General features: G+C 33.7%; 2 protein-coding genes across 3 annotated transcripts in view; both read left to right on the top strand.

Moving 5' to 3' along the window:
- The window catches only part of LOC131159472 (callose synthase 10), a 150,527-nt gene extending 130,669 nt beyond the window's left edge, over positions 1–19,858 (top strand). The window contains exons 40-51 of the mRNA XM_058114407.1: positions 573–625; positions 706–882; positions 968–1,015; positions 3,276–3,434; positions 3,752–3,865; positions 3,963–4,051; positions 4,157–4,315; positions 4,451–4,553; positions 5,163–5,282; positions 18,242–18,292; positions 18,437–18,619; positions 19,382–19,858. Of these exons, the coding sequence (XP_057970390.1) occupies positions 573–625; positions 706–882; positions 968–1,015; positions 3,276–3,434; positions 3,752–3,865; positions 3,963–4,051; positions 4,157–4,315; positions 4,451–4,553; positions 5,163–5,282; positions 18,242–18,292; positions 18,437–18,619; positions 19,382–19,618 (1,493 nt within the window). The 3' untranslated portion in view covers positions 19,619–19,858. The remainder of the gene's footprint in view (positions 1–572; positions 626–705; positions 883–967; positions 1,016–3,275; positions 3,435–3,751; positions 3,866–3,962; positions 4,052–4,156; positions 4,316–4,450; positions 4,554–5,162; positions 5,283–18,241; positions 18,293–18,436; positions 18,620–19,381) is intronic.
- Positions 19,859–24,118: 4,260 nt separating this feature from the next.
- On the top strand, positions 24,119–27,387 carry LOC131159498 (protein NOI4). Of its 2 annotated transcripts, XM_058114457.1 has the most exons (3): positions 24,119–24,351; positions 26,778–26,972; positions 27,070–27,387. In XM_058114457.1, exons 1-3 carry the CDS (start codon positions 24,343–24,345, stop codon positions 27,091–27,093), a joined length of 228 nt encoding a protein of 75 aa, XP_057970440.1. In that variant the 5' UTR covers positions 24,119–24,342; the 3' UTR covers positions 27,094–27,387. The 2 variants fall into 2 exon arrangements, with proteins under 2 accessions (XP_057970440.1, XP_057970439.1); XM_058114456.1 differs by having other exon boundaries at positions 24,147–24,351; positions 26,778–27,387.
- Positions 27,388–27,411: the final 24 nt, after the last annotated feature.

The following is a 27,411-nucleotide window of genomic DNA, read 5'->3' as shown; positions in this document are numbered from 1 at the left end:
TGAGGCCTTGTCACTGTGTATGCACATGCATACTTGTGCCTGTGCAGCATGTTTCATTCAAGTTTGTTACATATGTGGAGGCACAGATGATTGTAAAGTATTAAGTAAGTCGAATTAAATGCATATCCCTTATCCCTTTCAAAATGCATAGTATATGAATTATTGCAGAAATTTTTGCCAGGTAAATGCATGGGGCATCTTTTATAAGATGGAACTGATTCATCCTTTCACTTAAACTGCATCATTATCAACTTTTATATTAGCATTCTTTCCCTTCCTGATTATACTGTTGTTCTCATACATGTGTTTTCTTTTACTTCTCTACTCTGGACATCTGTTCAATTATGATGCCAAATCTGTTCACAGTAAGCAAGATAATTTCATATGGTGAGAAGGCTGAAGGCTGCTGGTGGAATATCTTATTACAACAGGACCGGATATATCCGATTCATTCCATTCAGGCCTTCATTTTTTTGAGCTTTCATCGAGTAGAATAGATCCACAATACATGCTTGCGTTAGAAACTTTGTTTTCTATCATTCATATTCCAATTCATTATCTTATTACTGCAGGGTTCAATTCGACATTGAGGCAGGGTAACATTACACACCATGAATATATCCAGGTCCTATATATTTTGTGTGTTTGTCTCTGTTAAGCTTTAAGTTTATTCTTGGCATTTTGGTAACCTGCTCCCTAATGCAGGTTGGAAAAGGAAGAGATGTTGGGTTAAACCAGATAGCCCTATTTGAGGGCAAAGTTGCTGGTGGAAATGGGGAACAAGTCTTGAGCAGGGATGTATACAGGCTTGGGCAACTTTTTGACTTCTTCAGAATGCTGTCTTTCTATTTCACTACTGTTGGTTACTATTTGTGCACAATGGTATCCCTTAAACCAATTTGATGATTTAGGTGTCCAGCAACTTCAGTCTTCCAAATTATTTTATAAGTGTTTGGTTATTTTGCAGATGACAGTTCTTACCGTATACATTTTCCTATATGGAAGAGTTTACTTGGTAATTTTACATTATATATATTTTTCTGCCTTCTTTTATGCTTCCATCGTTTTGCGGTAATTTGACATAATATGCTTTCTTCATAGTACTAATCCATGGAAAATAATGCTGCTTCTTGGTGTTATTAGTCATCCAAGTTTTTCTGCTACATTACTTAAGAAATTTTAAATGTAGGATTTTTCTTGTTGGATAGACATCACTTGTTTAGCATTCATTGCTCCAGGTGACCATGATTTTAATTCTTTCATTTTATGCCCTAGCACAGAGAATTGGGAACAGAGAAGGTTGTGTTCCAGACTTGGTTTTTTTCCATAGTATAAGAAAACTTGATCTTTCTAAAACTCACACAATGTTCATGTCCATGATCTCTGCCGCTTACCTTTTTGGTGTCATCCCTAGTGATGCACTGCTGATACAGCCAAGTAGAAAGTTAATATTTTCTAGAAGTCAGTCTGCTCTTTTGCCTTGTTTTTTTCAATCATATTTATTAATTATTAGTATTTGGGTGTCGTGATTATGGTCTTTGTTGAATAATTAGGTAAAATGTTACCTAAATGATAGGTCTCTCCCTCTATTTATAATATATGTCAAATACAATACCAATGACCATGATACCCTTACTAACTCTTACTTACTGGCATAACAACAGCACATACTAATAATGCTAAATGACCAAATAACCATACCATTAACACTCCCCCTCAAGCTGGAGCATCTATATCATATGCTCCTACCTCGTTACCAATAAATTCCACACGAGCACCTCCTAAGGCTTTAGTGAACAAATTAGCAAGTTGAAAATCCGACTTCACACGAGTGGTTGTAACGAGCTTTTGTAGAAGTTTTTTTCTGCACAAAGTGGCAATCAACTTCAATGTGCATTGTCTGTTTATGGAAGATTGGGTTGGAGGCAATATGGATAGCAGCTCGATTATCGCACGTCAACCCCATAGGCTGAGAATGTGGAAAACCTAGTTTTTCCAACATGTTCTTCAACCGAAAAATTTTTCTTGTAATGTGAGTCATAGCCCTATACGTTGACTTAGCACTTGCCCTAGCCACCACATTTTGTTTCTTACTCTTCCAAGAAACCAAATTACCACTAACAAAGATACAATACCCCTTGTCTATCTTTGGTCGGAAGGCGATATGTCCCAATCTGCATTTTTATATTCCAAATTGTGACCCTGATCCTAAAAAAAAATTAAGATGCTGTGTTTTGGGCATGTGTATCTTAGTGCTACAACTGTCCAAACCTTCTTAACTGCCATTCTCCTCGTTTATGTTCTAGAAGCACTGCTCCCTGCTTACCAAGGAATGTTTCATTCCTTACATTATTTAATAGTGTTGTACTATTTGTCCATCTTAACATTCTTATTTAGGTTACATTTACTCTTTTACCTAGCTGTAATCTTTCTTCAAAAATGTAATTGAATAACACAATCTATGATTTTATTGGGATAAAAATATTTGAGTAGGATCTGTCTTTTTTTCTCTTAAACAGCAGTGAAAGAAAAGCAAATAGGCTGTCTAGTTATGTGTGTTAAATAAAGCTTCAAAAAGAAAAAAAAAATTTGGACAGCCAATTTTTCCAAACATGCATGATATATGTGGATGGTATGTAATCTGCTTATATGAGTTGCTTAACAAGAAACCAAATTGTTTATAGCTTTATAAATTTTATAGAAACTTTGTTACAGGGCACTAATAGCTCTTAAAAGGGTACTCCCACATGCATAGTTTGTGCTTGCCCCAACTTGAGCATGTGTAATGTTGCCATTTTCAGTGGTTGACTAAAGCTTGTCCAAAGCCAACTCCAACAATTAGCAAATCACAACTTAGAAAGGATGCCTGTTCAATGAATCTAACTGGGAAGAAAAAAAATTAATCCTTTAATGTAAGAATTGCATTCTTAACTTTTTCACTTGCTTGTTCTATGATAGTTTTATTCCGGTGCTTTTATTTTTCTAATAGGGGAAATGGCACACAGCCGCACACCCCCCAACCAACCGTCCACCCTCTTTCCTTGAATAAATGATAGGGGATGTGAAAAGGATCTGAATGAGCAAAATTAAGGCATTTACCCTCAATCTATCAGATGTAGGTTTTGATTGCTCATGTGGAACCCCTTTATGACCCCCATCAGGAAGTATCTTTAACTTTAAGAACATTCTGTCGGCCCTTTTCTTGTTCAATTGTGCAATTGTTGGAGTTTCTTCTTTATATTTTATTTTTAGTACTTTGTTGCTGAATATTTCAGGCATTCTCTGGACTGGATTATGGAATTTCACGTGCAGCTAAATTGTTGGGTAACACAGCGCTGGATGCAGTTCTCAATGCTCAGTTCTTGGTACAGATAGGGGTATTTACTGCAATACCAATGATAATGGGGTTTATACTTGAACTTGGCCTACTGAAGGTTAGTTAGTCCATGTCCTATCAGTTTTATGGTCAAGTTTCCTTGTGGATATTTTAGCATGAGTTGTATTAGAGCTCTTATGGTTGACATTTTGCTTTTGTGCCTTTTTCCTTATTGTATTTTCATGCTTATTATCATATTATTTTAACTTATCTAAGCCTTATGCTGGATCTATATCCATTATCAAACATTTGACTCCCTTTATGTATTGTTTAATAAAATCTCTTGTTACTAAGCTATTGCTTTTCATGAGTTCTCATGCTGCTGCTTGAACTTTTGCCCTTTCAAGTATTAATATTTTACTGGAATATTCACAGGCTGTTTTCAGCTTTATTACAATGCAGCTTCAGTTATGTTCTGTCTTCTTCACATTCTCATTAGGAACCAGAACTCATTACTTTGGTCGAACCATCCTTCATGGAGGTGCAAAAGTATGTACTATTTTAATAATGTTCCTTTTCAGAATCTTAGAAGTATATTTGTTTGGTATCAAATGATTTATTTTTTATATCTATTTATCACTTACAGTATAGAGCGACTGGTAGAGGTTTTGTTGTCCGTCATATTAAGTTTGCTGAAAATTACAGGCTTTACTCAAGAAGTCATTTTGTTAAGGCGTAAGTGATGCTTTTAATAATTGAATTTTCTATTAATTTGAAATTATGCAGAGGTTAACTTTTCTTTTTTTACGTTTCTTTGTATCATGGAACTATTTTTTGTAGATTTGAGGTGGCGCTGCTCCTTATAGTTTACATAGCATATGGGTACATAGATGGAGGTTCTGGTACATTTGTTCTTCTGACTATCAGCAGTTGGTTCCTTGTGATATCATGGCTCTTTGCTCCTTATATTTTTAATCCCTCGGGTTTTGAATGGCAAAAGTAAGTTCCATGGCCATTGCAGTGTTTAAATTTGAATCATCTATCGTTGAGCTTTGTTTGTACTATTTTTTTTTTTTTCAAATATTGCTTATTTCTGAGGGGTTAAATCTTAATTATAATTTTTTCAATAAACAGGACTGTAGAGGATTTTGATGATTGGACCAGTTGGCTTCTTTATAAAGGAGGAGTGGGTGTTAAGGGAGAAAGTAGTTGGGAATCCTGGTGGGATGAGGAACAGGTGTGTTGTTGTGACAGGGACTGACATTATTTATTTATTCATTTATTTTGGTGGCCTCAAACTCCAGCGCTGGACAAACCCTTTGGACCTTTGTGGGCAGTGGCCTGCCCCAGTGGCATGCCCAGTTAAATTGAGAGGAAAGCATGGGTGCTTGCTCAAACCTGAAACCTCCTATTACTAGGAGTCTTCAAAGGTTGAACTTTTCCATGGCGCCCCCTCTCCCTCCCCCCCTGGGCGGGGCCCGCAGTGGTGGGGCAACTGGCGTTTGTTATTCCCACAGTATAAATAAGATGCATTTCCACATCCATGTTTTCTTCTTTTGAGATGGCGCTGTGGAAATTTTTTCTTCTGAGCATTTTTCCTGTATCTGTGGTTCTTGTTTTATATGCTTTTCATGCAAATTGTTTTATGGCATTCTCTTGCCACATGGAGATGCTCTAGCTCTACCACTTTGTGTTATTGTGTTATGACAATGTTTTTCTCTGTTTTCCTTTTAATATTTAGTAGGGCTGAGTTTTCCTAGTTTAGTTTCAGTTTTGAAGCCTGTAGAGTTGTTGACACATTATTTTATGTAATGCAATTCATTACACAGGTGTTTCTTTTTTGCAGATGCACATTCAAACACTGAGAGGCCGTATACTGGAAACAATTTTAAGCTTGAGGTTTTTAATGTTTCAGTATGGCATTGTCTATAAACTCCAGCTCACTGGAAAAGATACATCACTTGCGGTACTCTCTTGTTTATATTTATTCTTTGTGGCTATCATTTGCAGCATGTGTTTCTGAAAACCAGACCCAGGGTTGTCACTTGGTTGTCTGGCCTATTCATTGTTGTCTACATGTCTACATATCTCTATTTAGACGCACTTTTTCCTTTGGCCATGAAGTTCAACTCTTCAACTCTAGCATGTAAAACTAGTCTTTTGTTGAAAGAATAAAGCTTATTGACTTATTGTTGAGAACGATAATTTGCAAGCTTAGTGGAATGTCTCTAAACCTTCCAGCCATAGTTTTAAAAATTGGTTATGGCCATTATGGAACATTAGGTGGCTTCCAAGAACGTTACAGGGCAAAATCTTGGAGGTCCTATAATTTTCTTCCATAAGAATCATTATGGTGCTGTAATCTGTTACAGACTGTTATGGGCCACACTGTGAATAACTAATATAGGTTTTTGAGTCTTTTTCTCCCTCTTTCTTTCCTTCTTCCTTTTTTTTTTGCATTTTTACCTTTCTTTTCCCTTTATTAAAATTATAAACTCAGTAAAAAATATCACTTGGCTTGTTTTTTCCCTTGACATTTAGCGTGCATTTTTTTTAATAAAAAATATCACTTGTCTTCCTTTGGCTGAATTGGCAGAAAAGGATTCGGCCAACCCCACCTAGCAGGACTTAAGGCTGCTTCTTGTTTTCCTACACCTAATTTGGAGAAAAAAAATATGTTCTATTGCTATGCATTTTTGTTCTTGTTTAATACATGGGCACTTTTTTTTGACTTTTTGCATACCAAAATTCCTTTGATGACTGAAAAATACAAAAGGTGACATTCTATATTTAATACTTCTTTATATTTATGATTTCCTGGATTAAAATAAAGTAGTCAAAAGTAGCAATGCATGCTTCTTCCCGCCACTAGCAACTGAAGCAACCAAGATGAAATCCAATACTCATACTATATGTTATATTTAAATTGATTAAAATTTACTAAAAAATCATGGAAAGCATTAGTATATAGGATTCTAGAATCAAAACAATCTATATGTTTTTAACAAGTTTGCTGATGCAAAAATGAATTCATGGACATGGTGTTTGTTACTCCTTATGTAACATCTGCAAGGTCAGTAACAGTTACACCATGACTTTTACCATTATGCGAACCATTACCACCCCTAGCTGCATGTCTGATCTTTTTCAAATCATTTTCAAATTTGAAAACTTTCACACCACCAGTATTCTTCTCGTGCTCATCCATTGTACTCTATTAACGTGTTAGCAAAGTCGTCAATCCTTTGTTCTTCCTCTATCTATGCCTACAAATATTACCTTGAAAAATTTTCTGTTCAGCCACAATATTGTTAAGTTCACCAACATCATTTGATTATCCTCTTCCTGTTTAGAAGTTTAGGGTCAATTTTCATTTTTCATTTTCATTGAAGGTTGGAAAGACTCATCAACAGAGGCTTTGATGGACTACAATAATGAACAAATATGCAACCTGCCGTTGTCCTTCTGTAATCCTTCTTACTTCAGCATGAAAGCAAAACTGTAAAGTGTAATGTGCAAATTGGAAGTATGGTTCAAGAAGTGCATATTTGCATTCAGTTAAACATATGGTCTCACCAAAAATTTCGGCTTCTGAATTTTGGACTTTTCCTTGTGTACGGAGACTTTTAAAGAATTTTAAAATATTGAATAAAGTAAATCTTGCTGTTACGAGTGAGTGGCAGGAGGAGAAGGAACTTTATTAAAGAACTGGAGGATGACAGGGGTTTGGTACCAGGGAGCTTGATCACATTGCGAAGCTGATTACAGACTTCTGCAGGAGCATGTTTTCTGAGGAGGATATAGGAAGAGCCATGATAGAGGGACAAAGTGGATTGACTTGAAAGAGAGGCCTTTCTAGGAGGAAAAGATTAGAGGTGCGGTGTTTGAAATTTATATAGAAAAAGCTCTGTGAGCAGATGGATTTACGATGATCTGTTTTCAGGATTGTTTTTAGCGTCTTTTATGAGTAGTTTGATAATGGGGTGGTTGGGTTGGTGGAAGTCTGAACTTCACATTTATTACCCTAATCCCTAAAAAAGACGGTGCAGCTAGAGTTCATATTTAGACCCAGAATTAGTCTTTTTAACTGAAGTCTTATTTAAGAGATTAGCAAGAGTCTTGGTGGACACTTTCTCCCAAAATCAGAGTGCTTTTGCAGGTGAAGGAAAAATCCTTGATGTTGTCTTGGTGGCTAATGAGGTGGTTGAGGATGCTGAGAGAAAAAATAGGGGCTTAGGTTTTGAAATTGGACTTTGAGAAAGCTTACGATTTGGTAAGTTAGAAATTTTTTGGATAGAGTGATCGATAGAAAAGGGTTTGGAGAAAGATGGAGGAACTAGATCCATGGGTGTCTCTCCTTCATGGTCTTTTGTGTCGTAGTTAACGAGGAGGCTAAGTCTTGGTTTCAAGTGTCTAGCAATTTGAGGCTGTGTGATCCCCTATTCCCCTTCCTTTTTACTATTGGGGCAGATATTTTAAGTAGATTGATTGATAAAGGGGTTGATAGAGGTATGATGGAAGAGATTAAGGTGGGCAATATGGACTTGGACTTGACCATTTCCCACCTTCAATTTCTGGGTCATTCTTGTCAACACGTTCAAAAGACTCACCTCTGCTAGGTGAATCTGCAAACCACCTCAACACGTATGGCAAACTTGAGATGTGAAATTAGAATTGCGGAATGAGATATGGATCTAAATATGTCAATGGAATCGCCACTAACCTATCTTGCCATATGTGGGGTTTGAATATCTAATTTAATTACTATCAATTTTAAGGTTTATTTGCTACTCCTACGGTCCAAAGATGGAGGAACTAGATGCATGGGTGTCTCTCCTTCATGGTCTTTTGTGTTGTAGTTAACAAGGAGGATAAGTCTTGGTTTCAAGCGTCTAGCAATTTGGGGCTGGGTGATCCCCTATCCCCCTTCCTTTTCACTATTGTGGCAGATATTTTAAGTAGATTGATTGATAAAGGGGTTGATAGAGGTATGATGGAAGAGATTAAGGTGGGCAATGTGCACTTGAACTTGACCATTTCCCACCTTCAATTTGTGGGTCATACTTGTCAACACATTCAAAAGACTCACCTCTATTAGGTGAATTTGCAAACCGCCTCAACATGTATGGAAAACTTGAGATGTGAAATTAGAATTGGGGAATGAGATGTGGATCTAAATATGTCAACGGAGTTGCCGCTAACCTATCTTGCCGTATGTGGGGTTTGAATATCTAATTTAATTACTTTCAATTTTAAGGTTTATTAGCTACTCCTACGGTCCAAAGAACCTTAGTCTATGGTCTACATACCAAAGCCCATATTTGGGAGTACAGTGATGTGAAGGGAAGGTACAACACCCTTATACACTCATCCCTTGGATCGGTGCCATGATAATGTCAGGATATTCAAGCATTAATCAAGCAAAATTTTTTATTCTCCAATTTAATTGTATTACCTTCCTTTAGTTATTGTTCCACCCTACGACCATCGGGTACCCCATTAGTGTCGTAAACTTCCCTCACCTCAAAAATCCCATGAAAAACATTATCACACCGCATCAGGGATCCACCGTCAAGTTGATTAATTAGAGTTATTTTCATTTTCATTCATTTCAATCCATCCAATTCAAATAAAGGCTCGAAGTCTGTCATGCTTCAAATCCTAATGCAGCATATGTACATGAAACAACACATCTCATTGAAGCATCACTAAATGACTTAAGCAAGCATACATATCATTTAATGTAACCAAACTATGGCCTTTTCCCATACAAATTAAATGAACTCAAGCTCCACTTTAATTACTCATGCTCATAAATAAAAAACTTCACGCACAACTTACAAAGTCCATTACCTTTAAAACTCAACTTTTCTTGCACTTTTCACCCTTTGAACCCATTTGAAGTCATGCTTAAGCTCAAAACTATCCTAAAACTCTAGGAAAAAAAATTAATAGGAAACATCATAAAATTTTTTTTGGTATTTTATCTAAAGTTTTGAAATTTATTTTATCTTTTACCAATTAATAACAATTAAAAATGAAACATTATTTGCATAAATTAGATAAATTATTTAAAAATTGACTAAAAACAAAATAAATCCTAAGTTATTTAGGGCCAAAACCACTTCAAACTACTCAAAAAATTTTTTAAAAAATTAAATTGAATAAAAATTTAAAATAAATATAAAATAACAAAAAAAATTATGAAAATTTTCCCAAAATGAAAAAAATATATTTTTTGGATTTTTCTCAACTTTTTTTAGAATTTTTAACAATAAAAATTGTTTTTAAAATATTTTTGAAAATTTAAACAGATTAAATGAAATAAAAAACAAATAAATTAATAAATAAAGAAAACCGGTCGACTGGTCTGGCTGAACCAGTCAACTGGTTCAGTTTTTAAAACCGAAAAGCTGCTTTCACCTTCTATGCAGCTAGGGTTTTAAAATTTGACAAAAAATTATCAAAATTTTCTCAAAATGAAAAAAATATTTTTTTCTGATTTTCCTCAATTTTTTTCATAATTTTTAACAATAAGAAACTATTTTTAACATATTTTTGAGAACTTAAGCAGATTAAATGAAATATAAAAAAAGAAGTAAATAAAAAAGAAAATTGGCCGACTGGTCTGGCTGAACCGGTCAACCGGTTCAGTTTTTAAAACCGAAAAACTGCCTTCATATTCTCTGCAGCTAAGGTTCTAGGGTTTTGAAGCCCTAGCTGCCACAACCATTGCAGCATAGCAGACTCTGTTGCTAGCCCTATCGGGCACCACCATGCCTTCAGCTCTCCTACTCACTCTCCGTCTTCGACAACCGCCATCAATGGGTCTCATGGCTAGAAAATTCACCGAAAGCTTACCCCTTCATTCTGTCATGCAGTGCCACTGTGACAGGTTTTTGAGGTAGTCTCAAGGTTTAAAATTAATTTCTCTGAGAGTGGCCTTGTAGAATGTGGGGTTAGGCTTGGATCCATGTTCTTTTGCTAGGTCTTGTTCATTCAAGAAAATATTTTCTTTGTGCATCGATTAAAAGAAACATGTTTTTTTTTTAGAGATACTATTTCACCAATTGAGTCACAATATCTAACATATTCATACTTAACAATTTTGCACGAAGTGGTGAGGAAACGAGGGGGAAAGTGGTTATGGAATTTTCCTTTAGAATCTAACTCTCTTTGGCACAAGGTTATTCGTAGTAAACTCGCTCTATCACAGAACAGGTGGGATGCTTTTGCAGGAATTTGGCCTATCACTTATTCTGGTTCTTGAAATATTTTGTCTCAAATCTATTGGTCTTTCTTTCCTAGCATTAGTTATATTGTGGGTAATGGTGTGAGTATTTGTTTCTAGGAGGGCAATTTGATTGGGAATGTGCCCCTGGCTATTGGTTTCCCTCATTTGTTTCATCTTTCTTATCTTCATTAGTCTCCTATTGCAGCCTTTGGTGAAACTAATGAAGCTTGCTTCTTTAACTAATATGCTGAATTCTTTTTATGTTCAAGTGGGGAGTGATAAACATGTTTGAAATCTTATTCTTCTGGGGATTTTCTCATTAAAATAATTTTCTTTCATTTCATCCATGACCCTAATGTGGATTTTGTCTATATTCTCTAGTCTATAGGGCTAAAGTTCCTTCAAAGATCAAGGCCTTTTTCCTGGATTTCCCTTCTTAAGAGAATATTTTTTTATAACGATAGAAGTGGATGTTATTAGGGAAGAAATAATGTACAAAAAAGGATAATAAAGATTCTCCTCATCAGAACATGTACAAAAAGGATAATAAAGATGCTCTTAATTAGAGCAGACCATACAAAAATAGAAAAAAGAGAGGGAGAAGATCAATGAAGCCACCAAAGATAACCAATCCTGTTGAGTTTCAGAGAAGCTCACTCCCTTGATGCATCCTCGCCAAAGCAAAACTGAATGATGAATCTTATTCCAAACTATGGAAATATCAGCTTCTTCCCGAAACCAATATGGGATTAAGCTCAAACTACAAACCCCGCAACACTGCAAAAAATGCACATCCCCATGATACTAAGCATCCTTCCCCAAAGCGACAAAAAGAGATAACCCTACAAATACTCCCATCGCATTTGGGCAAACCCAACTTTCTTCCAATAAGTCAAAAGCTTGTTCCATGTTCTCCAAGCGAAATCATAGTGCAAAAATAGATGAGAAGTTGTTTTTGAATTGCAGGATCGTTTAGAACCACTTCTACAGAAGTGATTAAGTGCTAAATTTTATATGTGCTAATAATATGTACTGAACTAGAAAAGTGTTGAAAGTTAGTCATATTTGGTTATATTTAAAGTAAGTGCTGTTTCGATACTTACTTTTTTTTATAGGGTTCTATGATTATTTTTAAATATTCTAAACTAAAAATATTAATATTTTCTAATTAACAATTTCATTAGTAATTATAAATATTTTTATTTAAATTTAATATGTGTTGATAATTTGTACTGAACTAGAAAAGTGTTGAAAGTTAGTTGTGTTTGGTTATATTTAAAGTAAGCGCTATTTTGATACTTTATTATAGGGTTCTATGATTATTTTTAAATATTCTAAATTAAAAATATTAATATTTTCTAATTAACAATTTCATTGATAATTATAACTATTTTTAATTAGCTTTAAAATTATTTTTATTAAATAAAATAATATAAAATTATTATTTTTAATTAACAATAATCTTGGTATAAATGTATATTTATAACATGTGACTATCATATTAATTTATGATAAAAATATTATTAATTAAATTAAAATTTTAAATTTGTTTAATGTTAATTTAAATTAATAGATGGTTCTTCACTCTAGAATTGAATTGTACTTCATTAATATGTCATAATATAAAATGATATATGATTATTTAATATATTTTAAAAATAAATATTATTATTTTATAATTAAAATTTCAATTTATAATTATATTCATTTTTCTAATTAAAATTTTAATATTTTCTATTAAATAAAATAAAATAATATTATTTTTTAATTAATAGTGATCTTGTCATTAATGTATATGTATAACATATGATTATCACATTAATTTTGTTAAAAATATTGTTGATATTTAAGTTAAGATTTTAAATTTATTTAATGCTAATTCAAATTTATAGATGGTTCTTTTTTTATTCATTTTAAAACTGAATTATATTTCATTAATAACAAATATGTTATAATACATAATAAAATAATATATGATCATTTTATAATATATTTTAAATTTAAAAATTAATATTTTTTATTAAAATATTAAATTATTATTATTTTGATTGCTATTTTTAATAAAAATTTAAATATTTTTATTAAGTAAAAGTAATATAATATTTTTAAATTAACAATATTCTTGTTTTTAATGTATATTTATAACATTAATTTATGTTAAAATAATATTATTAATAAACTAAAATTTTTTGTTTTTTTTAATATTTATTTAAATCAATAGTTGATTTTTCTTAATTCTAGAATTGAATTATGTTTCATCAATAATTTATATGTTATAATTCATATAAAATAATATACGATTATCATCTAATGTACTTTTTTTAAAATTACAAATAGCCGCTAAAATTTCTTATTTTTACCGAACTGACCCCGCCAATGTACAATGTCACTTATTAGTGGCAAAAAATCTTTCATTACTTCTCAAAATTTACTTCAGAAGTACTCAAAAAAGTGGTTTTAGAAAAGCACTTTTTGCAATAAGTCAATCACCACTTTTTTTGTAAAATTGTTATTTTAAGTGATAAATTTTATAGAACTTTTTTTAAGTGCTCCCGAACGGTCACCAAGGCATAAAAACACACATCTGAAGAAAGTGCTTCCAGGGTATCCTATTATTGGTATTAGCCCTCTTAAGCTTGACCAACCAAATAAAAGCCTCAACTTTTGGGGAACTTTGGGCTTCCAAATTTTTTTTTATGCAATGAAAAGGAAATCTCTAGGAAAAAGATCACAAAAATATTTGCAAGAATATACTCCCAAAGTGTCCAAAGCCCAATACTAAGTATCCATGCTAAAGGAAAGACGACAATTATCGAACACCAACAACAAAGATGAGAGCTCATCCACCTACGTATCATTCAGAGGTTTAAGAAAATGGAAATCTAGTAGGACAAAGGACTATCCAAAACCAAAAAGAAATAAAGGCATTATGCTTGAACTCAAACAATAAAAACAAGGAAAGAAGTGGACAACACAACATTTCCCAACCAAATATCTTCCAAAAACAAATATGAGAACCTTCACCTAGAACAAACTTGGTATGGGGATTGAAACTGAGAGATAGACCTCCACGGATTCTCCGAGGATTATCTTAGTCCCAAGTCAGTATCCCAACCATTCCTTTAGGATCCAATATATCCAAGTATTACCTTAGTCCCAAGTCAGTATCCCAACCATTCCTTTAGAATCCAAAAATAACTTATAATGACTCTCTGCCAACGAGAGAAATCCTCTTAAGTGGAACCGCCAAAGCCATTTAGCCAAGAAGGCAAAGTTTTATGACACCAAATTTGTAAGACCCAAGCCCCCCTCCAATTTAGACCTATGCACCGCATCCCAATTAAAATAGACAAGTAATATAAAGGGATGCTAGCAAGGCAAGCCCGAATAAGAGTGATGTGACCCCCGAAGGAAAATAATTCACCTTTCTACCCATGTAAACTTTTACATCTTTTCCATAACTCCAGCCCAAAAACCCTCCATGATTACCACACAAGAGAACCCTTAAATAAGACAAGGGAAAAACTAGATTCCAAAATACCGAACTTACTAAACTCTCAACTCTATTGGCACACAGATTGATATCTCAGCTCTATTGGCACACAGATTAATAGTTGCTATAGCACTTTTACCCAAGTTAAAAGAACATAGTACCATCAGCAAACTAAAGATAGACACCACTTCCTCCCTCCCCACTTCTAAACCTTTCACAACCCCTTGTCCCCACAGCCGTAGTGACCAGTCTACTCAAAACATCAACCACTAAAACAAACAAGAAATTGGAGTGGATACCTTGTCTAAAACCACTCAATGCTCTCTGAAAAACCCTTTCTTACAAATAATTTATCCAAGAAATTCCAACTGACCGTATCATAAGCCTTTCAAGTCCTTTTTTTTCAAAAAATAAATCCCTTTCTCCTTTCTTCAGCGAATGTCCTCTACTACCTCATTAGCAATGACAATAGCATCCACAATCTCCCTACTCCCCACAGATGCATTTTGAGCCCTAGAAATAGTATTCCCAAGCATAGTACTCAGCATGCATTGCACTCAACATCTCAGCCTATTAGCTAGCACATTAGCAATAATCTTAAACACCCTAGAAACTAGGTTTATAGGTCTAAATCAATAATCTTGATGGATCTACTCTTCTTAGGCACCAAAATGATGAAATTGGAATTAATGCTCTTACTTTGAATCCCATTTCTGTAAATTTTGTTAAAAACTTTCAACAAAGCCTCCTTTTAACTACATCCCAACAATCTTGGAGGGGGGAAGGGCCGTGCCAAACTCATCTAGACCCAAAGCCTTACCCTTATCCATCTGGAACACTGTTGCCCTAACTTCCTCCTCAAAACATCTTTTCGAACAAGACATCTGAGCCCCAGAAATGGGACTCCAATCTAACCCCCTCAATTATAGGCCTACTAGCATCCTCAGTATAAAGATTAGAGAAAAAATCAGTGAACTATCAAAGAATGATCAAAACTAACTGCAATCATCCAATTCCCTAATCAAATTCTTCCCTCATCCAATTCCATAATCAAGTTCTTCCCACATCCAATTCTCTAATCAAGATCTTCCTCATCTTCCCAATCGGCTAACCTGTGAAAAAAATTTGAATTACAATAATCTGCCTTAACCTATTTAAATTTAGTCTTGTTTCTCCAACTTCACTTCCTTAAGAATCAAACCTTCCAGTTCATTCTTTAATGAAAAGTTGACCTCCTTACTCTCCAAGAGACTAGATCTTCTTCATTACTATCCAAGTATCTAATTCTTCCAAAAAGCTAGCTTTCCTACTCCTGATATTACCAAACACTTTACTATTCCATGTTTTTCAATGTCTCTTTAAGAAGTTTAAGCTTCCTTATAAATCAGAACCCTTCCCACTCACTCTCCAAATCCTCGATGCAAGACTTACTAATCAAAGATTGAAAAGAATCATGATCCAGCCACATATTCTCATACGTGTCTCTTTAATATGTTTAAGCTTCCTCATAAATCTAAACCCTTATCACCCCTCTCCAAATCCTTGGTCCAAGATTTCCTAACCAAAAATTAAAAAGCTCAAACAGAAAAGGAGTCGGGCTGCTTTGATAGCCGCCAATGAGACAAGAAAATGATTAGACATGGGCCTAGATAAAATAGTTTGGGAGGGATCCAAGAACTCATCCTCCAACTCCTAGAAAGCAAAAACTTGTCTGGCTGACTAGCAACAGACAGACAGAGAAAAACGCATTACCAAAAGGAATATCTCTTAAGACAATCTCTGATGAACCTATCAAATTTCTGCATGCTTGAAGCATCTTCCCAACCTCCCTCTTTTTTTCTCCAAGGGAACCTAACAACATTGAAGTCGCCACCTACAATCCACCTAGGGAACAGAAACCAAAAACGACATATAGCTCATCCCAAAGAGCATTCCTAAGAGAAAGCCCATAAACATAAGAAAACCACTAATGACCCCTGCCTTTCACATCTAGCATAACCAAAAGGGGAAAGAACCCCACAAGACTATCAACCCTGGAAATGGAATGGGTATCCCACAGAATAAGAACTTGACCGCACCACAAGAAGGATAAACTCCTATTCCTTACATCTATCCTCCCAAATGCTTATCGTAGCGCGCGCGCCCCCCCCCCCCCCCCCCCCCCCCAACAAAAACCCAGGGCAAAAAAAATAATAGTAATAATGCTTTCAAGCTTAGATTCTTGAAAAAGCACAATATCTGTGGATTGTCTAATAAAAACTCAAAACTTCCCTAAGACAACCCCTCTTCCTAAAATCCCCTAAACCCCAAATATTGCAGATTGATCTTCGTAGTTTAACTCTTTCCCCTCCCCCTTTTTTTCTGTGCACCTTAAAACCCCACTCCCCAAAAGATAAATTGTAGGAGACATAAAATGAACCTTCTTTTTCCCCATCCATAAGCTGTAGGAGTTATCCCCACATTCAGCTCTTGCCCTGAAGGACTCACTGACAAAGCCCATATCCTCAAGAGTTATTCATCGCAGACTCCAAAGGAGCTTCTATCCCATCAGCATTTACCCTCTATCAAATAGGGCAACAGAAAATATGAGTTTTTTTAAGGGAACTGGCCTGAGAACCCTTTAAAGTAAGTATCAAATCTGGTTGTTTGCATTCTTAAGAAAATTTATGCCTACTGAGCATCCTCAGAGATTTTCTTAGGGCTACATCCCTTAGAGAAGAAATCAATGAAGAGAAATCCCATTGAATGGGAATAATGTTTCCATTCAAGACATTGTTGCCTTCGCCAGACTGATACTATCTCCTTCTCTGGTAGGAGAGAGAACTTTTGAATTTTGCACATTCATCAGCAACATATTGCAAAAATTTGAAACCATGTATATCTTCCTTTTGTATTGCTTTTGATCTCAGGTCTTTAACTCTTAGCAACATTTCCTCTTAAAAAAAATTCTAGCACTGTTAGCGCCAGAGCCCCCTAAACCAGCATGTGGGGTTGAAGCAGGTTGGAAGGCCATATAACATAACAATAACACATTAATAATGTTAAATGACCCAAATAACAGTATCGGAGCACTCAAGTTAATATTAATGTCTTAAGCCAAAATGTGCAGAATCAGGTAGTCTTAAGTATCATGTTTTTACTCCAGCATACATTTTCAATTTTGTGAAATCACTACAAAAGAAGCTTCTTATTAGGTCTAAAACAGAGTTGAGGTGCACCAAGCCAAGCTTTAACATTTTATGTGTTGACCCCTTTAATAAATGAGCTTCAACTTTGAGCATGAGCTCGCTAATAAACTGAGTCAAACCCAATCTTGTTCATGTTCGGCCCATTTATTTAAATGAGCCTAAACAAACCGAGTCTAATGTTTCAAATTTTCACTATTTATTAATAACCTTTTAAAACTAAATTATAATTATAAAACGCTGACTTGGTTCATTTGCAATCTCAAGTGTAGTATTTTAATTTTTGTGTTATTACATTATTTTATGAAAAAAATTTTATTTTAAAAAATAAGAATGTGTGACAAACTTCAGAGAAAAATAATATTAAAAACTATATACGTAAAATAATATAAATTTAAAATGATTTATGTTCTGAGTTTATATATGAGCCTCTTAATCAGCTAACAGATGAGTCAAGATTTGAGCCCGTATACACATGCATGCATGAACTACTTAATGAGTAAACTTATGAACCCTGTTAAACAAGCATATTGTTAAGCATTTCAGTTTTTCTAGCCAATTATGATCTATCTCAAGCTTGGCTCATTTAGTTTGTGAGCTTCAAATGTAAAGATCAAGATTGGCGCATTATCTTAGAGAAAAAGTACAAACAACCTATTCAATCCTAGCACTAAGTGGCTTGCAAATGGCTTGGCTCTTGCGAAGCCATTTACTTGAAAAAACAATAAGGGGGATGGGAGTGGCAAGCTTCTTGAAGTGAAATTTGGATGAACAAACTTTTGAATCATGGGATGCTTGAAATGTCTTTTTACTTCTGTCATATTGCCACATGATGGTACAACTGAATTGATATTGCTAACAAAAGCAATGATGTTTGTACGTTTCTGGTTTTGATTACTAATATTACAGGAAATTTAAATGGAATATTGATCTTTTGTGATTGTTGGTACAAATTGAGCTTGCTTTCACTAATTACCTTTACCTTGTCCTCCTTCGTTGTATCTGTTATGCAGATTTATGGATTTTCTTGGGTTGTACTCATTTGCTTTGTTATGATATTCAAGGTATGCATCCTTGTTTTTTCCAAATTGCTTTCTCAGCCCAATGTTGTGTTTATATTTTTTCTGAATTGTATGTTTACTTGATGTTAGGCTCTACTAACACACTCAAGTTTGTATGTATTTTTTTTCTTTTTAATGACCATGCAGTTCTTCACCTTCAGCCCAAAAAAATCCTCCAATTTCCAGCTGTTGATGCGATTTATACAGGGAGTCATATCCTTAGCGCTTGTTGGTGCCCTTTGCCTTGTAGTTGCCTTTACAAACTTGTCAATTACTGATTTGTTCGCTAGCGTTCTTGCATTTATTCCAACTGGATGGACCATTATATCTGTAAGTTAAAATGATGCGTCTTGATTTATTTTCACAAAATCTATGAAGTTTTGTCTTTTTCATGAGGAATTCTCAGTGGAATTAAGAAATACCTTCGCTGAGGTTGTTTTTTAATTTGACATTTTAGTAGTACTTGTTTAAAACTGAGGAAATCTGGAATTAAGGTGACACCAACCCCAGTATGCAATTTAAGGATTGGGAGGCAGCAAAATCATAGCGTTCCATGTGTCACCATAATGATGTCCCCAGCTTTGATACCAAGTGACTGATTATAGTTTTTCTGACTTATAGATGCTGGCAAAAAATGCAAGTTCTCTTGTGGACTTATTATAGATTGTATAATGTGACACATCACTTCAGTTGACCCCTAACATGGTCACCTATCGTTTCCCAGGAATGAAATATTGCTATAATGATATTTTGGTTTTATGAAGGGCCTTTTCTCTTTTCTATATGTATTTTTCTCATCCACAGGCTGTTGGCACTTTTCTGGATGGCAATCTATCTTCAATATAAGATTTGAAACTCATTAAATCTTGTTTTGAGATGGGTGCCAACTTTCTAAATTGCAATTTGGGCAAGTCTAGTTGGGTTTTTTAGAAAATAATAATAATAGTAATAATTGTTCTGTAAATTTAGTTTAAAAGTAAGATTAGGACTGTAGGATTTTGTTTTCTTTGTTCTATAACCCCACATTTTTGCTTTTTTTTTTTCCGTCTTTTTTCTTATATTTCTATTTTTGTTTTTGTGGTGCTTTTGCAGCTGGCAATCACATGGAAGAGGGTGGCAAGGAGCCTAGGGTTGTGGCTTTCAGTGCGGGAGTTCGCTAGGATGTATGATGCTGGGATGGGTATGATAATTTTTGCCCCTATAGCTGTTTTATCATGGTTTCCATTCATTTCCACATTCCAGTCTCGCCTTCTCTTTAACCAAGCATTCAGCCGCGGCCTGGAGATATCCATCATTCTTGCCGGAAACAAAGCTAATGTTCAGACTTGATTTTCCTTTCACAATCCTCTGGCAGTGTGCAGCTTTTGTAACCCTTGGGACCTTTCTAGCTTGTAAATTGTAGCAGAAAATTGTCTTGTAAATTTTCACATTTTTTGGGTCTAGATGCTAGGATGCATCATGGGTACTGTATGTATAGATTGTTGGCACAAATGGATCAGCAGGGATATTTTTTCAGTTTTGTTACTATGCGATGCTTTCTTAGTAGAAATTGTATTGATTCCTCGAGAATCTCTCGTTTTCCCTTCAGTTTTTTTTTTTTTTATCCTATCCAATCGTCAGAAACCAATGCAAACGATAACTTGAGAAGATCTACTGGAGAGGCCAAAGTCATTTGCTACCTAAGAGAGCAGCATATCTGCAAAATAATCACCAAGTGACTTTCCTCACCGTCCAAGTTTTGCTTAATTTCTCTGTGCGTTTTCTAGTCTGACCCTGATGTGATATAATTCCCTTCCCCAAGTTGAAGAATGTGACAGCGGATCAGCAGAGGCAATGCATGACCATCGAAAAATGCGGCAAACCGATTCCAGTTGTATAGAAGTATTTCCTGGAGACCGGCGGTAGAGGAATGATTCTCCCTTTATGAGGTCATTTTACTACGTATTGGATTTACCCATATCATCATTTAGCATTGCCAACTCGTGCCCATGCTTTTGTGCTTAGCAATCTGCATTCCTAAACTTGATATCATTCAGAGTAGCACATGTTTGATTCTGATGAGGTGTTCTGATGCAAAATGCGAGAACCTAAGAAACTAGTTATAGGCATGGACGGGACATGTTTGCTTTACTGAGTTAGCCTTAATGCCAATAAGCCATGGGTTTGGAAAAGTAATTCCATACTCCAAACCGAATAAGCATGCAATCAGCCCAACCAGTTAGTCCACTATTACCATACCATTGAAGGAGTGGGGAAGTGGTTTTCCTGTGAAACATGCAGGAATAGCTTATAAACAACAATTAATGATGCTCACGTATCTGATATATAATATCAAGTATATTGAAAAACTTTACACCACGAAAGCGGTGAAATTGAAAGTACAATGATATGTTGAGGGCAGCAATAAACAAACTATTATGAGGCTATTATTTTGCAAAATTGAAAAAATATACATGTATAACAGTTTGTGATCATGTAATAAACCTGAAGTGGAAAACAAAATACAAAAAAAATTTATGACTGAATTACCCAAAGCTTTTTATAATTTTCAAATGAAAAAAAAAAAAAATAGAATCTAGCTAGAGGAATTTAATTTCATTTTGTATTCGCAAGATTAATATATTTCATTTTAATATAAGTTTTGAGTTCAAAATTTCTCATGTTATGAGATTCACAAACTTGAATGGGTCTGGTGGTGCTCGTGAGATTCATGCTAGCTATTAGTCTTCTTCAAAGGAAAGAAAGGGTCGAGATTTGAGTTTCAGCTTGGTTAGTTGATTAACGAACCAAGTCCCATATTTCTTTTGTTTAGTTTATTTATGGAATGAACCTAAAATAGCTTTAGATAAAAGACCAACATTTTTTAAATGACGCAAATCTTCCTGCTCCAAACTTTTTAATCTTTATTGATATTATGAACAATTAAACCTCTTCTTTGATTTATCCTCAAGTGCAACAAAGGGATATTAGTGTCTCAGGAATAAGCCTACTAAAGTGGATTGGGTAAGATAATCTGTAGTAGATTAGGCGGATTATTTGGTGATGTTCGGATTGGATAATCCGTGGTGGATAGTGGATAATCCGTTATTTTCATTTATTTTGTAACATTATAACTGAAATTATTTTTAAAATTATAATTTGGTAATTGTTGAAAATTTAATGACTAATCACAAAATAATAATTTTTTATTTTTAAGATTGTGAATTTAGAGGCTTTTGGTTTAATAAAAAAAAAAAAAAAAGAGTATTTAGACTTGAGTTTGAATGTATGCATGGGGCATACCTAGAGACATGCAATAATACAAGAGTTTGGATTGTGGGACTAAGCCTTGGCTAATAGAGCTTATGCTAATTGAATGGATGCCCAATAAGCTTGGACATATGAGATTATCAATGAATTTAAACATTAGTTAGTGAATAGGCGGATATTCATTGGATAAAATTCTAAATCTACCAGCCAACTCATTTAGAGGGGAATAAAAAAAAAAAAGTTTAAACCATATTTGACTCATTTAATATGTGGATGGATGATATTTCAGTTTAAGCGGGTTGAATTCGGTTATAATTAATGAATTTTTATCTATTTTTCCAAGTCTACTCGGGATGTTTAAAATCTAGCATTTTTGCCAAGTTTCAAGAAGAGTGCATCTTCTGCCCTAATATTAATTTTTAGTTAATTTGCCTTTAAATATCAAACTTATTTTTACACGTTATTGTATCTGTAAACTACTCAATGATTTATGAAAAAAATACTTAGGTTTAAAATTGCTCGCTCTTTGCTTAGTTCATTGTGTGTTCATGTGAATCTATTACGATTAAAAAAAATCACCAATTTTTTAAAATAAAAGGTTAGTTTACTAATTTGACGTAATGTAAAATGACAAATAATGCACATATTACAACTCACTCCACTAATTTTTACCAAAAAATAAAATAAAATTTGTAAAACAAAATAAAAATAACATTAATTTGTTAAAATAAAATATAGGCAAACATACGAAAATTTATAAAATAAAATAAAAATAACAATATTTTCTAAAAAACTAATTTTGTTAAAATACTTATATACACATGATTTATAAATCTTATAACTAAAAGATAACTCCCCCTCCTCTTTTAGTTATCTCTATAGGTGTGTATACTAAAGTTACAAATATTTACTAGCACAGTATTTTCAGAGTACGGGTTTTATGCCTTGGATATGGATTTAGGTATAAATTTTAATATAATTTTGTATTATATTTTGTCTAAATCTAGTACAATTCAAAGCATCCCCACAAATTTTTTTTTTTGAATAACAAATTAGTCTACTAATTTGACTTAATGTAAAAGGGCACATTAATAGTTGCTCCACTAACTTTTTACAAAAAATAGACTTTATAATAATTATATATACTCCATTTTATCAACTTTGAGTGATATAATTATTTCCATGATGCACTCTTTCATGGTACATTTAATTAGATAGATAAAATCAATTAGTAGTTAACAATATTTTATGTTGTACTAACTCTTAATCTATTTTTTGTTATTTTTTTATACTAAATAATTATAAATAAATTGTGTATATATCATCTTATTATATAGGTTTTTTTTTATGGACAAATAGGGCATGTGAATATATATATATCTTCATTGTAAATAAATTTGAAATAAATTACACAAAATATATATATCTAACTTGAAGGTTTATTATATTTTTCAAATGTATTTTGCATTAATAAGTTTAAAAATTAATTTAATGTATTTTATTTTGCATGAAATTAATTAACATTAAAGTAAATTTGGAATGATTATTTAATCTTTAAATAGTAGGATTGTTGAATGAAAAATATATTCCTCTAAACATATAAATACTATTTTAAGATATTTTCAAAAAATAAAATATCACAAAAACAAAGTAAAAATGAAACATCATTTTAAGTCTAAGTGATCAATTGGTAGAAGTATCTATAAAATGTATTTAATTAGCAATAATTTCCATGAACAGTATTAAATTTAAAAGAAAATTTCCTTAATTAAGAGTTAGATATATTAATCACCAAATTTAAACAAAATTCTATAAAATTTATGCACACAAAAAAAAGAATTTAATTTTTATTTAATTACAAATGCAATATTATAATAATCAATACAAATATAACACTTTAAATAGGTGAAAAGTGCTTTAAAAATTAGTGAGATCATCGAAAATGAAGATTATCGCTAATTTTTAATCTTAATATTAAAATAAAGGGTAAAAGACACTCACATTCGCTAAGATTTGACAAAAAGACAAAAATCTTCCTTGGGGTTTCAAAAATAACACAAACCTTCCTCGGGTTTCAAAAATGTAACAAGGCTCTCTTGTGGTTTGCCTAAAAGACACAGACTTTTCCAAAAAAAAACTTATATTTTTATAAAATGCAAAGAAATATTTGTGTTATTTTGACAGGAAAGTTCTTAAGCTTTTTAAAAATCTCATGAAAGGTCTTTAAAATATTTGAAACCTTAGGGGAGGTCAGTGTCTTTGTATCAAATCTCAGAGGAGGTTAGCATTTTTGCCCTTAAATAAAAAAAATAAACTCTTCTTTCTTAGTATTATTTTTTAATAATTTAAATATTCCTATAAATATTCATAATTGTCTTAAAATATCTTATAATCACCCATTAACTTTCTTAAAATATTTTTATAATTAATCATAAATGCTCTCATAGTTAAATTTGCACACCCTTAGCCTTCAATTCCTAATCATTTTCTCTACAATTATTTTCTCAAAATAAAAATAAAATTTTAGGAAAAAAATAAATTAAATAGAGTTTAAATTGTATATATAAAATTAAAATGCGCATGAAGGCGCACCATAGCAGAAGCCAGCGAATGGGCGAAAATTGAAAGCGGTTAGTAGACGACCGGACGTGCGTGCCTCTATTCATTTCTCTCTTTATTTCCTTCTGAATCGCTCCTTGTCTCTTTCTTCTCTCCCCTGATTGTTTGCTGAATCTCTCCCGCTTTCGTTCTCCCTCGCGCGCTCGCTCTCTCCGTCTCGGCTTCCTGCGATCCTCCAACTGCTCATGGCGTCGGTGAGATTCTCGTAATCTTTTGTTCTGATTCTTTCTCGTTCGATCTGTGCTCTCTTTGTTTTCTGTTTTTTTTTAAATTAATTTTTATGATTTTGAATTGGAACATGGAGAACTTTGTATTTAGTTCAATTTTAGAACAGACGACATGCGCTGCAAGTTATTGTTGTTTTCGATCATCCGAATTAGGGTTTAATTTTGTTGGTTCCTCATTGTATCCAATTCCCCCCACCCCCTCGAGATTTATTATACAAATGAATTTTACAAATTTTTTTTCAATTTAATTTTTCTTTTCTAAAAAATAGTTTGCAATAGAAAATTTTCGTTATTTTTTTTTTTTTTTGGGGGGGGGGGGGGGTAAGGTGTATAAAGCAATTCTGTTAGGTGCTGATTTATGAATATGTGCATACTTGTATGAACTTATTTCATTGTTCTTATTTTTCTTATTAATTAAGATATAGATTTGGGCTGTCTTATCTTCATTACAAGTTCTCGAGGAAAAACAAAAAGAAAAAAGATAACGTCATTGTCAAATGCCAGCTAAAGCTTGTTATAAAATTACTTATTGTTGAAAACAATAAGTTAAAAAGTTCAGCAAATCTATTCTATGGAGCCATAACCTTAGCGCTTACTTCCTCAGTTCCACCAATTCCAACTCAATGAAACATGTCTTAGCTGTTTTGTGTGTAATGCAGATTTTACTGTTGTTAAGCTTGCATCGATACCCCCATTAAGGACTAAAGCGGCTGCATATTTCAGATTATTTTAGATATTTTTTTATTGCTGAAATATAAAAGAAACCTCATTATTGTCAATGTATGGTAATTTTTTAGCAAAAATATGCTAGGTGTTTACATAACTACCCTATCAGTTCCATTACTTTGACAAATAGCAATAGTTATCATTTGCCTTTCAATTACTAGACTTGATTGCAATTCATATTTGTTTGGATACACATTCTTTACTGGCATCTGTTGGTTTTATACGCGATTAGTTGATTGGATGTTATAGAATTTTAAGTGAGTGAAATTAAGTTAGATCACTAGTTGCAATGTGTATCACTGTTATCAAATACTATGAACACTTTCTTTTTTTCTTTTTTTTCAAATAATCAGTTTACTCTGTAGAACCACATTTTAAGAATAAAATTTGTTGGGCAACATTTTTCCATTTTGGTGAAAAGCCATGATGAGTGTGCAAAGCATTGTTCTTGAAGTTTGATTTGCTAAAAAGTGTATCAGTAATATTTTTAATTTTAAAATTTTTGATGGTGCATATTATTTGTTACTTGAATTTTAAGTACGAAATAGAAACCTTTCTGCATGACATCACTTATATATATGTGGTAAACTTATTTATTCAAGGGTGCATGTTCAAATAAAAATATACAAGATCTGTGTGTATTTACTATGTCCCAATCTCCTAAATGAGCTTGTGGGTGGGACATCTCTTTGCCAGTCTGCAATCATGCGCATATATGTGGCATGAATTAGAAAAGGGTGGGAATGTGGAGTATGGGTTTGAGTTGTGGGGATTGGAGGTAGGGATTGGTGGAGTTTATTTTTCTGGTCAGTAGGTGCCTTTACAAATTTGATACTTGATATGAGACTTTAGGTGTGCCCATATATGTCTGATGGTTAAAATTTTTTCGTGTTCTTACGTTGTAGTTGAATATGTTGCTGGATTGGTTAGTATCTCAGATCTCATCAAACAGGACTTGCGCTTTGGCCTTTCAGGTTTCACTTTGGCTAAAAACCAATGTTATCGTCATTTCTGCTATCACAGAATAGTATTTTCCCGGGTCCCACTGGATCATTCCACATTCCATTCCCTACCTCTCCCCTTCCTCCAAGCCTCAATCCTGTGAGGGGAATCAAACCCTAGTCACAAATTTGGCCAAACCAATCCTTTACAATGGAAGTGTTCAATATGCGTCTTACTTTCTCATGTTTTATGATTTTTGCCATTTATTTTTTTAATCCATTGGAAGTTGTTAGGCTAAGCTACAAAGATGGAGGATAATCCATCCACTACCCCATAACCTGCCACCCCTTCCCACTGTTAGAATGCCTAACATGGAGGTCCCATGCCTAAACCATAGGGCATCCATTTGGGGACAGTTCTTTCAGCTTTCCATGGCATACTCAACTGCTGTGTATGTTGGTTATAAAACATCCTTTTTCTTTGTGAATTTGTTATTCTTACGTTGTTTGTTTGTTTTTTTTTCCCATGTTTCGGTTCTTGTTACTACGCAACAGCTGCAAGAGTGATTCTGTATGCTTTTGGGTTCCAACAAATTACTATAGCCTCTGTTCAATTGCTCATTCCATACTGACTTCACCATCTGTAAATGTAATCTTGCTATTTAAGTCGCAATTCCTTTGCATGAACCAGATTAACTCAACTGTGCTTGTCTGTTTAATCTGCAGCAGGACAAAGGTCGGCCATTGCCTAAATTTGGTGAATGGGATGTGAATAACCCTGCCTCAGCTGAAGGATTTACAGTCATATTTAACAAGGCTAGAGATGAGAAGAAGACGAGTGGGGTTGCTGGGAGTTTGGCGTCACCACAAAGAAACGACAATGCTTATAAACAAAATGAAAACTATCAGTATCCTCCCAAGGTACAACTATTGGTAGATGCCGAACAGCTAGAATCAAATAGCACAGTTGATTAAGAAATCTTTCAGAGCTTAATTAGTTTTCTAAATTTCATTGCAGAGAAAGTGGTTTTGCTGCGGTTGAAGATAAGACTGCCGTCAGAGACTTCAAAGATTGATGTAAAATTCTTATGATGGTATGGTAGGTTTTGGGAGTCCTCCGTGTAGGTTTTGGGAGTCCTCTGGTGGAAGTAATGGATTGAGATGATACTTTTCTATTTCTTTACCCCTTTCTGTTGTACCTATCTGCCCTTATCTTTACCCTTTTTAAAAAAAAAAAAAAAACTTTACATGCTTCCATATATTCGCATCCCAGAACTTGGAGTGGACAACATAAATTTGTACCTTTTTTTTTTAATTTGATGTTTGTGTTTGAATCTTTGTGGCCTTCAGTTATTTACTA

The sequence above is a fragment of the Malania oleifera genome, chromosome 7 (assembly GCF_029873635.1).
Source record: "Malania oleifera isolate guangnan ecotype guangnan chromosome 7, ASM2987363v1, whole genome shotgun sequence".
Taxonomy (NCBI): Eukaryota; Viridiplantae; Streptophyta; class Magnoliopsida; order Santalales; family Ximeniaceae; genus Malania; species Malania oleifera.
Note: the sequence above shows the minus strand (reverse complement) of the source record. Positions and strands in the feature narration are given on the sequence as shown.